Source organism: Spermophilus citellus (assembly GCF_964194105.1).
Source record: "Spermophilus citellus genome assembly, chromosome: 1".
Taxonomy (NCBI): Eukaryota; Metazoa; Chordata; class Mammalia; order Rodentia; family Sciuridae; genus Spermophilus; species Spermophilus citellus.
In genome coordinates this window covers 235,085,157-235,101,093 of record NC_138182.1, presented here as the reverse complement: position 1 = coordinate 235,101,093, position 15,937 = coordinate 235,085,157, and the positions used below count along the sequence as shown (strand labels likewise).

The 15,937-nt window shown below is 33.3% G+C and overlaps 1 protein-coding gene across 1 annotated transcript in view; it reads right to left on the bottom strand.

The window, feature by feature from the left end:
• Positions 1–135: 135 nt before the first annotated feature.
• Positions 136–15,937, bottom strand: part of TRIM23 (tripartite motif containing 23) — a 38,155-nt gene continuing 22,353 nt past the window's right edge. Inside the window, exons 7-11 of the mRNA XM_081282651.1 lie at positions 11,629–11,763; positions 7,018–7,147; positions 6,355–6,465; positions 4,934–5,058; positions 136–1,771 (exon numbers count right to left, since the gene is read on the bottom strand). Coding sequence (XP_081138777.1) covers positions 1,592–1,771; positions 4,934–5,058; positions 6,355–6,465; positions 7,018–7,147; positions 11,629–11,763 — 681 coding nt within the window. The 3' untranslated portion in view covers positions 136–1,591. The remainder of the gene's footprint in view (positions 1,772–4,933; positions 5,059–6,354; positions 6,466–7,017; positions 7,148–11,628; positions 11,764–15,937) is intronic.

The following is a 15,937-nucleotide window of genomic DNA, read 5'->3' as shown; positions in this document are numbered from 1 at the left end:
TACCAAGTGGAGAAAACAGTTCAAGGGCTCACAGGCAAATGCAACACCAGTTTTATTTTCACAGTTACTGAAATCATTCAAATATTAAATAATTTAATTCAAAGGAATTATTTACGCACACAAACTATTTGTAACAGCATGACTTTTTACTTGAAAAATAAAGGGTGAATATTATATTTTACTTATTTACATATTGCCCATAACACTGATGAGCTTTTTTTTAATGCTTTTCTAAAACTTTTTGTTTTTTAAAAAAACAAAAATACCCTTGAAAAGACTGAACCCAAACTGTGCCGCCTAAGTCACATCTTATCATCAGATACCATTGTCCTTATGACAATTTAACCAAGATTCAAGATTCTACTTTATCCTGAAGTATGAAAAGCATTAAAAGAAAACAAAAAACTAGCTATGTAAATATAATAAATCGTGCTTCCATAGTAAGAGTATCCTTTAAAAATGAGAAACAGTAAAGAGCACAAATTTTTTAACTTTAACTCACAATACTGCTTAATAAATGTAAACTTTTTTAGTATTTCTTTAGACACATTTTTTCCTCTTAAATAACTGAGGCCTTGTCATGTAGAGCCTTTTATATTGTCAAGTAAATGCACTTATTATGGAAAGTATTTAAAATAAATAATAGGCATTCCCCACCATTTCAACAACTTCTCTTAATGTAAAAGTAGTATGTATTCTATTTAGGTCTCTTTTATGAAAAGCTGACCCTGGTTCTTTGTGTGACTTACTACATTTTACGTATAGTTGCCCCTATAAAGGATGCAATATTATTTTAGAAAGAAACACTACATAAATATGTTGAAAAATAGAAGGACCAATTTAGATCTCTGACCTAGGAAATAAGTCTAGGTTCAGTCCTGGAAATGGGTCTTTTATAAATGAAGACCAAATGACTTTCACAGTTTTAGTACTTTTCAGTTAGTACTAATCTGACAATTAGGCCTAGTTAGATAACATTGCATTCTTTTTTACTGTGTTTTATACAAAATATTTTAGGAGAAAGTTTTAATAAAGCTGTATAAAATATTAATTTTTATAGCTTATAGTTTGCATGAAAGGTGGTATTATACTGAAGATCAAAGTAATCTTATTACCCTAAGATGTAGTTTAGATTCTGTTTCATTAAGCAACTTCCATACCTACAAATAAGTACTACCAAAATTCCGTGAAAGACAAGTTAAAGAAACTATACTTCCATTGCTCCACAGAAATTCCATTAGGCACTCAGTTAGCTAGCTATTTATCACTGAAAGAAAAAAACTTCATTTACCCTTTCTCTGTGCCTACTTCTTTCCCAATATATGGGTTGCATATAATCTAAAAAACTTAAATAACAAATGTACTTTTTAAAAGAATGTATATCCAAGAAATTTCTTTTTAATCTGCTCTAACCTCATATATTCAAACTTCGCCACAGAATTTGTTTTCTAAAGCAGTAACATACTTAGTTCCCAGTCCCAGATTCTTTTACATACACATATTATCATATTTGAGATGTAGAATTTCCTGCAATGTATTATGTGCAAAATAACTTCACCACAAAACTTTTAAACAACCACTGCATTTAAAATCAAGCAACATCCAATACTCCAGCAGCTACAAGTTGCCGTGAAAGCCAGTCCAACCCTTCATACAGCCCCATACCACTTCGAGCATCACAGCCCTGAATAAACCAACTACGACCACAGCATAGTTTATGGAGACTGAGAAGTTCAGTGATTTCTTCTACTGACAGAGCTCCAGCAACATCCTGAAACACATACACAGTACAATTTTTTTATCAGTCCATACAATTTATCATTTTTTTCTAATTACTATTTGTATAGAAATCTACTGATTGTATTCTAACAGAAGCCGAAACAAAAGTTAAAACCTAGAATCATCTTTCAATAATTATTCTGAGATAAACAACAGAAAAATTATTTAGAGTTTTGGTAAAAATGATTTGTGTGTGTGTGTGTGTGTGTGTGTGTGTGTGTATTTTGCAAGAATAACCTTATAGTGTAATCAGTGAAGGTCTAATCTGAATGAAGGATACTGCCCAAGTCAGTAAAAGAAATTAACAAATATATACTATAAAAATGGTTTATAAAATTAGTTCATTACACTCTCTCTCTGAATGCCCCTTGCTCCTATTTTCCAAGAACAACACCAGTAACAATTTCTTACATATTTTTTCCAGAATATTTCCATGCAAATAAACAAAAAGAAACATTTGAGACTTTCTGAAACTAGGGGGTTTAGGATTTTTTTGTTTGTTTTATTTACAATGTTAAAGTAAATATATCTTTCCATTATCAACACATTCAGATTTTCACCTTATATTTAACATCAGAATTGCACTCCCCTGTGTGGATGCAACATAATTCAATTAAGCAATCCTATACTGAATATTTAATGATGTGTGCTTATGTGTATTAAAAATCCATATACACAGTTGGCCCTCTGTATCATGGACTCTGCATCTGTGGATTCAATCAATAATGGATTGAAAATATTTAGAGGACTGGGAGGGGAAGGGAGGGGGCATGGGGTTAGAAATGATGGTGGAATGTGATGGACATCATTATCCAAAGTACATGTATGAAGACAAGAATGGTGTAAATATACTTTGTATACAACCAGAGATATGAAAAATTGTGCTCTATATATGTAATACGAATTGTAATACATTCTGTTGTCATAGATAAACAAATCAGAATAAAAACTAAATAAATAAAAAGAAAATATTCGGGAAAAAAATTGTCTGCAATGAACAAGTAAAGACTACTTATTATTACCTAAACAAAAAAGTTTAAAAACTATTAGCATAGCAATTACATTGTATTAGGTTTCATCCCCAGTACTACCAAAGATATTTGTAATTATAAGTAATCTACAGATGATTTAAATATTCAGGAAGATGTATGTAGTTATATGCAGATACTATGACATATAAAACAGACTTGAGCATCTGAAGATCTGGGTATCTGCAAGGGGTGCGCTGGAGCCAATACCCCACAGATACTGGGGGACAAATGTATACATATATACATTGATACATATACATACATAAGTTTATATATACTTATAAAATTATCTGTAGAATTATATTTGGATATTTGTCTATTAGATGCATTACTTTAGAATTTCAGAGTAAAAGGGTATACACATTTAAAACTTTGAAATTATTCTCTAAGAAAACGACTCAGTTTAATTAATCATACCAATAGTGTATGAATCTCTGAGAATTATGAAACAATGTCATCTTTAACAACCTGATACTGTTTTTCACTATATAACTGTTGCAGATTTTATGCCAATTTTTTTTTTGTGTGTGTGTGTGTACATATGCAAAACACTGGGGTGTGACCATTATGTGAAGCTGTTTTTGTTTTTTACTGGGAATTGAATTCAGCAGTGCTTTACCACAAAGCTACATTGCAGTCCATTTTAAAATTTTTTTAAATAATTAATTTTGAGACACTGTCTCGCTAAGTTGCTGGGCTGGCCTTAAATTTGTGATTATCTTACCTAAGCCTTTCACATATGAGGCTTTAAAAAACTTGTGCCAGTATTACTTAAAAATCATTTATTACAGACTGGAGACATAGCTCAGTGGCAGAGCACTTGCCTAGCACATGCAAGGCCCCGGGTTTCATCCCCAGTACTACCAAAGGAAAAAAAAAATCATTTATTACTAAACTGGTTTAAGATTAGGATGCATGGAACACTTGTAAATAACATTAATGTGGTAACGATTATGCAGTAGAATAGGGTAAATGCCCTAATTGTGTATCTTCCATTATAAGTAAGGGTAAATATATCAGTTCTTATGGGGAAAATTCCTTTTTATTCATCTAACACTTCCCCTTCTGTGACATTCTTCAACTTCACTTGTACTCCTCTTCTTCTACCTATACTTAAAAAGTATTCTTCATTCTCTCAGAAGCTTAGGCTCATGATCTAGGAATCTTCAGCTGCTTTCAATCTTTCATCCTCCCCCTTTCACTCACCAATTCTTCCTCTATAAAATCTCTCTAGTCTGCTTCTACCTTTGTCTTCCTCTAATTCAGTACTGTTAACTTTAATTATTTCAGTTCACTACGTCTCCCTGTCTATTCCCTTGTCCTGACTCCTCCATGTTCTAATCCCAGAATTACAATCAAATTTTTAATGATTCTCCTTTTCTAAAGCATTAAATCTAAATTTCTTGATCTCACCCTGTCAGACTTTTGCAATGTGACCTCATCTATTATTCTAGATTTTCTTAATCCTCTGCCTATACCTTACATATAGTCTATTTGATGCTCCCTAAAAACACTCATGCTATTATTTTATTCATCTGTAATGTTCTTTCCTTCACATGGAGACACAAAGTCTTATCCATAATTTCAACTACTATCATAATTTCAACTCAAACCCTACTTTTTACAAATCTTATAAGATATCACCTTTAGAACTACTCTCTCTCCTTGCTCTCCATAACCCTTTGTTAATATTACTGAAGCTACTTATCAGTTTTGTTTTATTGGAATTTCATGTTTTTGCATACATACACAAGATTATCTGGTGAGCATCTATTACCTTATTTCTTTTTTATTTTTATTATTATTTTTTTAATATTTATTTTTTAGTTTTCAGCGGACACAACATCTTTGTTTGTATGTGGTGCTGAGGATCGAACCCGGGCCGCACGCATGCCAGGCCAGGGTGCTACCGCTTGAGCCACATCCCCAGCCCCCCTTATTTCTTTTTTATATACTCCAAAATACCCAGTACAGCACTTTCCATGTAGACTGTATTCAAAAAACACAGCAGAAATTTTAAAAATATCTCCTGCGTGGACTCTCTTTGAAATGTTTCCAGCTGCCTTATGCCAAGTAATACACAAAACTATTAAAATAAGCATTTTTATAAAGAAATATATTACCTGTTTGTTAGCAAAAATAAGGAGCAAAGCATCCCGGAGTTCTTTTTCTGTTAACAACTTTGCAAGTTCACTGTGTGCTTCACTAATTCTGTCTCGATGACTGCTATCAACAACGAATACAACAGCTACAGAAAGGAAGGAAGGACAGCAAGGCGGGTAGAACAGAGGGAGGGAGGGAGGATAGGGAGCACAGGGAAATGCGGAAGGAGGGAGGGAGGGAAAAAAAAAAAGAAACCCACAAAATATTCAATAAGTTACTTAAGCTTCAGTAAATGAACCAAATATTATATATTATATTTATATATATTATGTATATTATTATATTAAGGCAAAAGTTTATTGACCATCACTATCTTCATATAAAGGCTGCCTATTTATTGACAGGAACACCTACTAATAAATTAATGGTATGATCTCAAGTAGTTAACATAATTTCACAGGTCTAGTTTCTCCATCTATGACAGGATTTATTATACTTGTTCTATCAAACACAAACTGCTTTTAATACTTTTAATGAGTAAAAATATGCTTCTCATGATCTACGTATTGATGCTACTTGTTCTCTGAATATTATTTCCTTTACAAAAAGAGTCTTAAAAAATTGAATATATCACCATCTTTCTCTCTCCAAAGTATTACTCTCTGTAGGCTAAACATCTCCACACTTTCAACCATTCCTCACATCCAAATTCCTTTTTTCAATTAACTATGGCTTCATACTAAATGTAATGTCAAAAATTTAGCAAAAATAATTATCTAGTCTCCCACCTAAGGTGGAATGTAGGATGAGAAGCATAAACTCATCTTGGGGTGTGAATCCAAATGTGAATAAAAAGTAAGTGGAATAATATAGTTTGGTCAAGAGCAAGCCCTTGTGGGTTCCTCCACAGATAAGAACTAAGTATAAATGAAAAAGTGGTGCTATAAGAGATTATAATGGGCTACGTGCTGAATTGATAAGCAGAACCATACATCATAAATTCAACTTTATACCACCATATTGCCAGTGACCACATCCACAAGAATACAAACATATGTTTGTTAACTATTAAGTGCAGCCAAAGGGGCTGGGGATATAGCTCAGTTGGTAGAGGGCTTGCCTAGCATGCACAAGTCCCTGGATTCAATCCCCAGCACCACACACACACAAAAAGAACAGCCTAAGTTAAGCATTCTTTAATTGCCTAAACATCTAAACGAAGTATGGTTTTTATTCGACAATAGCGTTTTATCATGTATAAGTCAAAAATATATATTGCAGCCTTACCACCATAACTTTTTAAAAAATAAGATGCTGGACACTGATATATAGCAAAGTATTTAACCAACATGTACGTATCAGTTTTGCTAATTAAATTAGGGTGCTATAACCCATCAATCCTAAACTATTTTTAAATGAAGATTTCATTTCTAATTCTTACCTTGAGTATTGAGGTAATAGTGTTTCCACAATGGTCTTAACTTGTGTTTTCCACCTACATCCCAAATAGTGAATTTTAAATTTTTATATTCTACAGTTTCCACATTAAATCCTGTTTAAAAAAAAAAAGTTACTTTAATATAGTACTTTTATACAGTACTTCTATTAAAAAGTTTCTTCTATAGAGTTTACAATGAATGACATATCAAATATAGGCAACAGGAATTCTGCATATAGCAATAACTACTGAAGCCCAACCATCTCCATACCTAGTCCTGCATGGGGAATGTAAACCTGAAATAGCTGCTAGCCTGTACAAGGTTCCTTAAGACCCTGGAATCCATGTATCTGCCATCTGCCAGCTCTGCACCAATACTTTATCCCTAACCCTCAGCCAGGGTAACCAATCCTCTATTTCTTCTAACTGTCCCACCAATTCTCTGTTCCTTCTTACTACAGCAACATCCACATTTCAACCCATAGCAACTGAATCTTGCACTGTTTTTTTTTTTTTTCTCCAAAATGTTGGTGGTTTCAAGGCAGAAAAGAGCCCAACTGTACAAAAATCAAAGAAGCCCAGAGAACTCAGCTGTAATCAGGATTTATCCTGACTATAAAATGTTTAGTAAGGTTAAAAAAAAAAAAAAGGCAACTTTATACTTACCAATTGTTGGAATGGGCTGCATGAACTCATCCTGTTTTAACTTAAACAAAATAGTAGTTTTTCCAGCACCATCTAATCCTAATGTAACAACTCGAATTTCCATTTTCGGTCCAATGTGAACTCTATTGTCCTTTAATTAAAAAAAAAAATTAAATCTTTTAATTTTTATAAGTTAGAAAGTAACAGCATTTGCACTTTTTTCCTTACTTATACAGCACCTTTGTTTATTATTTTCATCTCTCTTATGCATTCCTCAACCAAATGCGATCTGAGTTATATTCCTCAAAAATCCCCTAAATCTAATTTTCTGAAGGACATGAATTTCTCCTAATGGCTAAATCTGTCCATAGTAAAACTGACCACTATGATTTTGTATATTTTTTTTAAATACACATATCTATTAATTTTCCCAGAATTTCTAGTTCAACCAAATCTTCTTTCAATAACATGTTTCTATGCTATACTAAACAATTCAAATTCAAACCAAACTATTAAAAATGAAACTGCTACTTAATTTCCAAAAATACCTATTGTTAGTATTTTCCTATACACACACTGGCTAACATATACAAATAAAACAAATACAGGTATTAAGAACAAACTTTATACAGTGCAACTAACATTTTTCACTCAAAAGCATATTATGGAATCCTTGGGGTTTTGAGGGTGTGTGTGTGTGTGTGTGTGTGTGTGTGTGTGCAGTTTCCTAGGAATTGAATCCAGGGATGCTTTATCCCTGAGCTAACATCCCCAGTCCTTTTTTTATTTTTATTTTTTATTTTGAGAGGCTCTCATTAAGTTGCTTAGGGCCTTGCTAAGTTGTTGAGAGTAGCCTAGAACTGGTGATCCTCCTGCCTCAGCCCCCCAAGTCTCTAGGATTACAAGTGCGTACCACCATGCACAGCTGGAGTCCTTTCATTTCAATATATACAGACAAAAGTTACTCTCTTAAATATTTCACTATATTCCTTGAACCCAAAATTTAACCAATTTCCAACTGTTAGATTATAGTTGATTTCTGATTTTTTGTTATTTACAAAGAATGCTATAATGAACATGCGTGTATATGTTTCTAGCTGCAGAACCTCTCTCAGTTCTCTCATTTATAAAATAACAACAAAATGGTATCAAATTTACACAGGGTTGTTGCCGGGATTAATTTTTTAAATTATTCTTTACCATAGTTCCTGGCATGTAAGTATCAGAAATTATGTGTCAGAAATTATTTTGGTTCCTCTTTGGGTTTTTCTTTTCTTGGCTTTTATGATAGAAAATTTTCTTGGTTTTTACATGCTTTTCAGACTCTTCTTATTTTTCTTTCACTTACCTCTTAAATGTTGGCATTTTGACATTTTATATGAGACTTCCTTTTTTATTCTTTGTACTCTATTTTATTCCATGAGCTTCAATTATGGAATATGTGATCCCAAATCTACACTCAGTTCAGCACTAAGCCTCAAAAATAAAATAATATATAAACCAGAATATCACTGTGATAACTCTAGAGAACAACTGAGAAGCTACAGCACTCCGGTCAATAAAAAACCAAGAAGGAAGCTAGCTACGTAGCTCAATGGTAGAGAACCTGGCTGGCAAATACAAAGTCCTAGGCTGGATCCCCAGCACTGAAAATATATACATACATTCATGGCATACATAGCATACATACATACATACAGTCAAGAAGGCATTCCAGTGAAAGGGACATTCTGAACCTTGCCCATTCCCTTACTGGAAATAATAAGGTGTAAACAGGTAAAAAACGCTAGTAGGCTAAATTGGACAACAGATTAAAAGGACTATACAACATGACCGCATGGGATTTATATCTGAAAGGCAAGGACTACTCAACATCAATCAATGTAATTAGCAGAATGAAAGACAAGAAAAACATGATGATCTTAACTGATGTAGATAAAGTATTTGACAAGATTCAATACCATTTCATAATAAAACAACAAACTAGGAATAGAAGAAAACAGAAAATAGGCATGCTCACTCACTCCTGCTCATGTGTCCTTTTCTCTATATATACATATATGCATGTGTGTATATATGTATACACACATACACACACACACACACACACACACACACACACACACTCACAGAAAGTCCACAGTTAACATCATACTCAATGATGAAAAGCTGAAAGCTTTTCTTCTAAGTCAAGGAATAAAGCAAGGATGCCCACTCTTGTACCTTCTATTCAACATAGTTTTGGATTGATTATCCTAACCAAAGCAATTAAGCAACAAAAGAAAAGGCATCCAAATAAAAAACGAGGACATAAAATTCTCTTCACAGATGACATGATCTAACATGTAGAAAACAAGACTTAAGATTCCACAAAAATCTATTACAATGAATTCAGCAAGGATGCAAAATCAACATGCAAAAATCAGTTACATTTTTATACACTAACAACAGTATCAGAAAGAATACTTAAGAATAAACTTAGCAAAGGGGGTAAAAGATTTGTACACTACAAAACACAGCTATAGGAAATTAAAGACATCATAAAAGAACATTCTGAGTTCACAGACTGGGAAAATTAATATTCTTAAGGTGTCAATACTACCCAAAGTGATCTACAAACTCAGTGTAATCTCTATCAAAATTACAATGACACAGGCTGGAGTACAGCTAAGTGGTAGCTTGTTTAACACATGCAATGGTCTTGGATTCAATCCCTAGTACTGCAAAAAAAAAAAAAGTAAAAATAAAATTCCCAATGATATGTTTTTGCAGGGAAAAAAAAATCAATCATCCTAAGGACTCTCAAAGGACACTGAATTAGCTAAAACAAATTTCAAAAAGAACATGGTTGGAAGACTCATACTTTCTGAATTTAAAATATTTTACAAAATTATAGTAATGAAAACCCTGTGGTACAGACATTAAGGCAAGCACAGACAAAAGAATAGAAAGCCCAACAAGGTTGTCAAAGATCACTTAGTGGAGAAAATATAGTCTCTTCAATAAATGTGCTAGGGGAAACTAGATATCCATATGCACATCCAAAAATTAATTCAAATTATAAAACTTCTCAAAGAAACCAAGATCCATGACACTGAATTTGACAATAATCTTATGGAACATGACACCAAAAGCATAGGACACAAAAGCAAAAGTGAACAAATGGGCTTATATCAAACTTAAAACTGCATAAAAGGACAGAGTCAACTGAGTGAAAAAGCAAAAAAAGCAATCTACAGAATGGAAGAAAATATTTGTAAACTGAAGATTTGACAAGGGATTGGTATCATATATAGTACTCCTACAATTCAAAAACAAAAATCAAATAACTCAATCAAAAATGGGTATATTATTTGAATAGACACATTCAAAACAATATAAAAATGACCAACAAAAATATGAAAACAAGTAAATTACTAATCATCAGAGTAATGCAAATCAAAACCAAAATAAGATAAAACCTCACACCTATCATGATAGCTACTATCCAGAAACAAATGGAGAACAACAGATGTTGATGAAAATGTGGAGAAATTCCAACTCTTGTCCACTGAAGGGAAGATTGTAATATTGAAAACAGAATAATGAACTGGGCATGGTGGCACTCGCCTGTAATTCCAGTGGTAAAGTACCTCTAGGTTCAACCCACAGTACTAAAAAAGAAAACAAACAACAACCAAAAATGGGTGGAAAGGACAAGGTTAGAAGCCAGACTTCTCTGAAAGACCCTGTTTTGACTCTAAACCATGTAAATTTTCATATAATTATAGTAGAAAATTATTGTTTTAAAAAAACTCTTCCTAAAAATAGAAAACAAAATGGAGCTCATGAACCTTTTCTAATCAAGGCGAGCCCACTATTAAAAAAAAAAAAAACGACAAATATATCAACATAATGTCAAATCTGGACCTTGTTTGAATTCTGGATTCTTTCTCAATAAAACTGTTAACACAAGACAAGGGAGGTAGCCCAGTGTTGCAGCACTTGCCTAGCATGCATAAGGCTGTGGGTTCAATCCCCAGAGGGAAGAAAAAAGAAAAAAACTCAATAATTTGGAAAACATCTAGGAAATCTGAATACTAAATGTATAGTTGATAACAGTGAAAATATTAGAAATTTATTTTTAAACTTCTGGGTGAAATTTTGGTTAATTTCTTTAAAAGAGTTTAGAGATACACATTAAAATATTTAGTATATGTAAGATATAATATAAGGATGAAATAATAAAATGTTAGGATTTGCTTCAAAATAACAGATGACTTCATAGAGAGAAGGAATAATAAGTTTATACTTGTTAAACTGAGTGATGGGTACAGGAAGATTCATTATATCTTATTTTTCCTATTTTTCTACTGATAAAAAAAATTTTCTTAGAAATGCTTGCTACCCACATTAATACACATTGTATAAATGTATTGAATTACCAAAATGTACTTCATGAAGATGTACAAATTTTCAAAAATTAAACACTGTTTAAAAAGTAAACCAATTCTACTTGAAAGCTGGAGGGGAGTTCTTAAAAATCTTTTAACTCATAAATTTCCCAGTTCTCTCCTCAAGCTGATTATTATGAAATGTAAATCAATTGTAATTTTCCAGAAAATATCCCTAAAAACAAAGTATAGTAATTACCTTTGTAAAAGTGACAGGAATGCTGGCATCCAACTGAATATGATCTGCAACCTCTGTAAATTGCTGCTGCTGTTTCTGCAAGGTTTCTAATAACCTTTTAATTTCCTGTTTTGCCAAGACAACTCTACAATCATCCTAGAAAGGGGAAGAGAGTATTTCTCATAAACTTTTTCTTAAAGAAATAGAAACTTACCATCATCAATTTGCAATAGAAATTCATTTAACATATAGTATTCAAAGTTAATTTAAAAGTAAGTTTTAAAAAGACAATAACAACAGGGCATTAATAATAACTTAAGGGCATATCAACAGATAAATGAATAAATTGTAGTATACTCACAAACAGAAGACTACATTACAATGAGAATAAAACAACTACATGTGATATGAATTTCACAAATATGGAGTAATAGAAAACATGGCATAGAAAGTTCATACAGTATGATTCTACTATGTTAACTACCAAAACAAGTAAAAATAAAATATACATTAGAAATCAGAAAAGCTGGTTTAACCTTGTAAATGAGGATAGAGAATGATCAGAAGGAAGGATGAGGGGACTTCTGAGGTACTAACAATGTTGTATTACTTGATGTGGGTGCTGGTTACACATCAATGATTTAGCCTGCAAACTCAGCCAACTGAACATATATGCACACATTTCTGTATGTACACTGAACATCTATAAAAATTTTAAAAATAAGATATACATATATACATGTATTGATTTTTTAAAATGGGGGGGGTCTAAAGGTCAAACTGTGAAATTATCCCTTTCACTCCAGATCCCTAGGCCCTCCACTCAAAATAAAGCACTGTCCAATTTCCTATTATTCCAGAATATTCTGTACATATACCAATATAGTCTTCATAATATAAAAATCTCCCCAAAATATGAAAATTCCATTAGAGCAGTGGTATTATCTGTTTAGCTCACCATTGGAATATTATTATTAGTTCACAGCAATTCTGCTATTCTGGTTCCTTAGATCAAAAACATGGAAGTCATGCTTGTTTTTTTTCTCCCTCATACCCCACATAAAATCTGTCAACAAATTCTATTAAATATCCAGAATGTAGGCACTTTACGCTTGATTTAAGCCACTATTATGTCTCACCTGAAATTCTATAAGAGCTTCCTAACTTTATACCTTCATCTTCCTTCAATCTATTTTTTTTACACATTTGCCTGAGGGATTCTTTTAACAAGTATGATCAAGTCACTCTTGTGCTCAAAACACCACAATGGTTGCCCTATCTCAATCATTAAAACTGAAGTCCTTATAGCGGCCCAAGGGCCTTCCTTTCATGTAATTTTCTACAATCTCTAATTTCAGCTTTTATCACTCTCTCCTTACTCTATTCGAGCCTCTTTTGCTCTTCCTTGAGCTCAGAATTCATGTAGCCCTAGGGTTTTTACTCTAACCTCCTCAACTAGAATGTCATCTTCCTATTAAGGAATGACCTAATTCCTTCACCTTCTTCTTTGAGTCTTTTCTCAACTCTTACCTTCTCTCAATAATGCTTACTGTGACTAATGATGCAGCCTGCTGTACCAAAAGAAAAAAAAAGCTTGTAGAGGTTTTTTTCCTTCCTCTTATCATTTTCTAACATAGTGTTTACTCATTTAGATATAGTTTCTGTTTATTATCTTCTTACTGCTAGAATGATAATTCCACAAGATTATGGTCTGTTTATTATGTTACTAATATTTCCTAAGTATGTAAAATATGGATGGCATATATAGTAGGCAGTCCACATCTAAGCTCCATATATAAATGTACAATATTCAGCATCTATTATCATCTAGAATTTAAATGAAACATGATTTCTTTGGAGGAAAGAAATTATTTAGGTTTTTTCCACACAAGTGAAGATAAATTTGTGATGTTCCATTCATTCCTCTGTTCAATTTTCTCTACTGCAGGAATTGTTAAGAATATTGGCTAGAGTTATGGGACTGTGGCTATAAAAAAGAATGATTTCTCACAACACACAAAAATTATTCAAGATGAATTAAACATTTAAATGTAGGACTCAAAACATGAAACTATGAGAAGAAAACATTTAGGGGAAACATTTCAGAACAATGGACTGGGCAGTTTTTGAGTAATACCCCCAAAGCACAAGCAACAACAAAAAATATAAATGGTTGGGCTGGAGATGTGGCTCAAGCGGTAGCGCGCTCGCCTGGCATGCGTGCAGCCCAGTGTTCGATCCTCAGCACCACATACAAATGTTGTGTCCGCCAAAAATTAAAAAAATAAATATTAAAATTCTCTCTCTCTTTAAAAAAAAATACAAATGGTATTACCTCAAGCTAAAAAGCTTCCACAAAGCAAAGCAAACAACAGAATGAAGAAATAATATATAGAATACAAAAATGTCTGTAAACTATACATCTAACAGGAACTCAAATCAATAGCAAAAAAAGGAAAAAAAAAACCCTCCAAATAATCCTATTATTCAAAGGGCAAAAGAGCTTAAACAGACATTCTTCAGAAGACATACAAAAAATCAAAAGGCACAGGAAAAAATGCTCAACATCACTAATCACTAGGGAAAGGTAAATCAAGACAATGAGCTACCACCTTATTCCAATACAAATAGCTAATACCTCAGACAAAAGATAACAAGTGTTGGCAATGATGTAGAGAAAAGGAAACCCTTAGGAACTGCTGGTGAAATGTATTTTTGTGGGTTTTGTTTTATGGCTTTTTTTCCAGACAATGTCTCATTATGTTGCCCAGGCTGGTGTGGAACGCAGAGGCTCAAGTGATTGTCCTATTTTCAGCCTCCTCAATGCTGGAACTACACGCATGTGCCACCACAGCCAGTTATTGATGAGAATGCAAATTTTATAGCCATTATGAAAAAAAAGGCATGAAGGTTTCTCAAAATATAAAAATAGGAGACTGGAGTTGTGGCTCAGCAGTACAGCACTTGCCGAGCACATGTAAGGCACTGGGTTGGATCCTCAGCACCACATAAAAATAAATAAATAAAAATAAAGGTATTGTGTCCAACTACAACTAAAAATAAATTTTTTTTTTCAAAAATTAGAACTACCATACAATCCAACATTTCCACTACTGGGTATATATCTAAAGGAAATTAAATCAGTATGTTAAACTGATATCTGAACTCCCATATTTTTAAAAAATTTTTTAAAAAATATTTATTTTTTAGTTGTAGTTGGACACAATATTTACTTTATTTATTATTTTTATGTGGTGATGAGGATCGAACCCAGGGCCTCACATGTGCTAAGCGAGCGCTCTACCACTAAACCACAATCCCAGCCCTGAACTCCCATATTTATTACAGCATTATTCACATTCACCAAGACATAGAATCAACCATAGTATCTATCACATTTTCTTCATGAATGCATAAAGAAAATGTGATGTCTATATACACATGGATACTATTCAGCAATTCAAAGGAAAAAATTCTGTCATTTTCAGCAAGATGGATGAACCTGAAGAACATTATACGAAGGGCAGAAAGCCAAATACTGCTGAGGGCCATTGCCAAGTAGGAATGACGCATCGAAATTTCCTTGCCAGCGTATCCCATGTTAAATAGACTTGCCTTGGAATTTCGCTGTTGACATTGCATGTAAGGTGACCTTGCTCAAGGACCAGGGCGGATCCGGGTTTAGAGCTGATCAGGTATGAGGAAGTATCCCAGTCCTTGGGTTTAGGGCATTCCCGGTTTAAGACAAGTTTAAGGCGTTCCCAGGTTAAGACAATATGGGTTTTAGGGAAGTTGGAGGTTGAAGATTATTGCTGCTGGAAATAGGGCGTTCCTGCTACCTGAGCTCCCGTTGAGTTCTCATGAGATTCAGAAAGAAAGTATTAGGAAGAAAGCCTCCTGGAGTAGGTGAATTGGGCGGCGGCAGAACTTGGATTTCCCCAGATCCTGTGTAGAGGCCGGTGTGAGTTCGGGGAAAAAAGAATTGCTGTTTGAATCTACAAGGTGTGTGGTGGCTCGTGATTCTGTGCCCAGCCAAGACCGCGGCAAAATACCATATTTACTCATGTGGAATATAAAAGTATTATTCTCATGGAAGTAGAGAACAGAATGTTACTTACAAAAAGGCTCAGAGGGTAGTGGGGAAAGGGATGAGAAGTTGGTTAATAGGCACAAAGTTGTAATTAGAAGAAATTAACTTCTGGTATTCCACTACACAGTATGGAGGCAACAATGTACATACTTTTCCCAAATGCTTAGGATAGGAATTATTTCAGGTTTTGAAGTTTATAGGATTTTGACATATTTACATGTATTTTACCGGCTGAACATG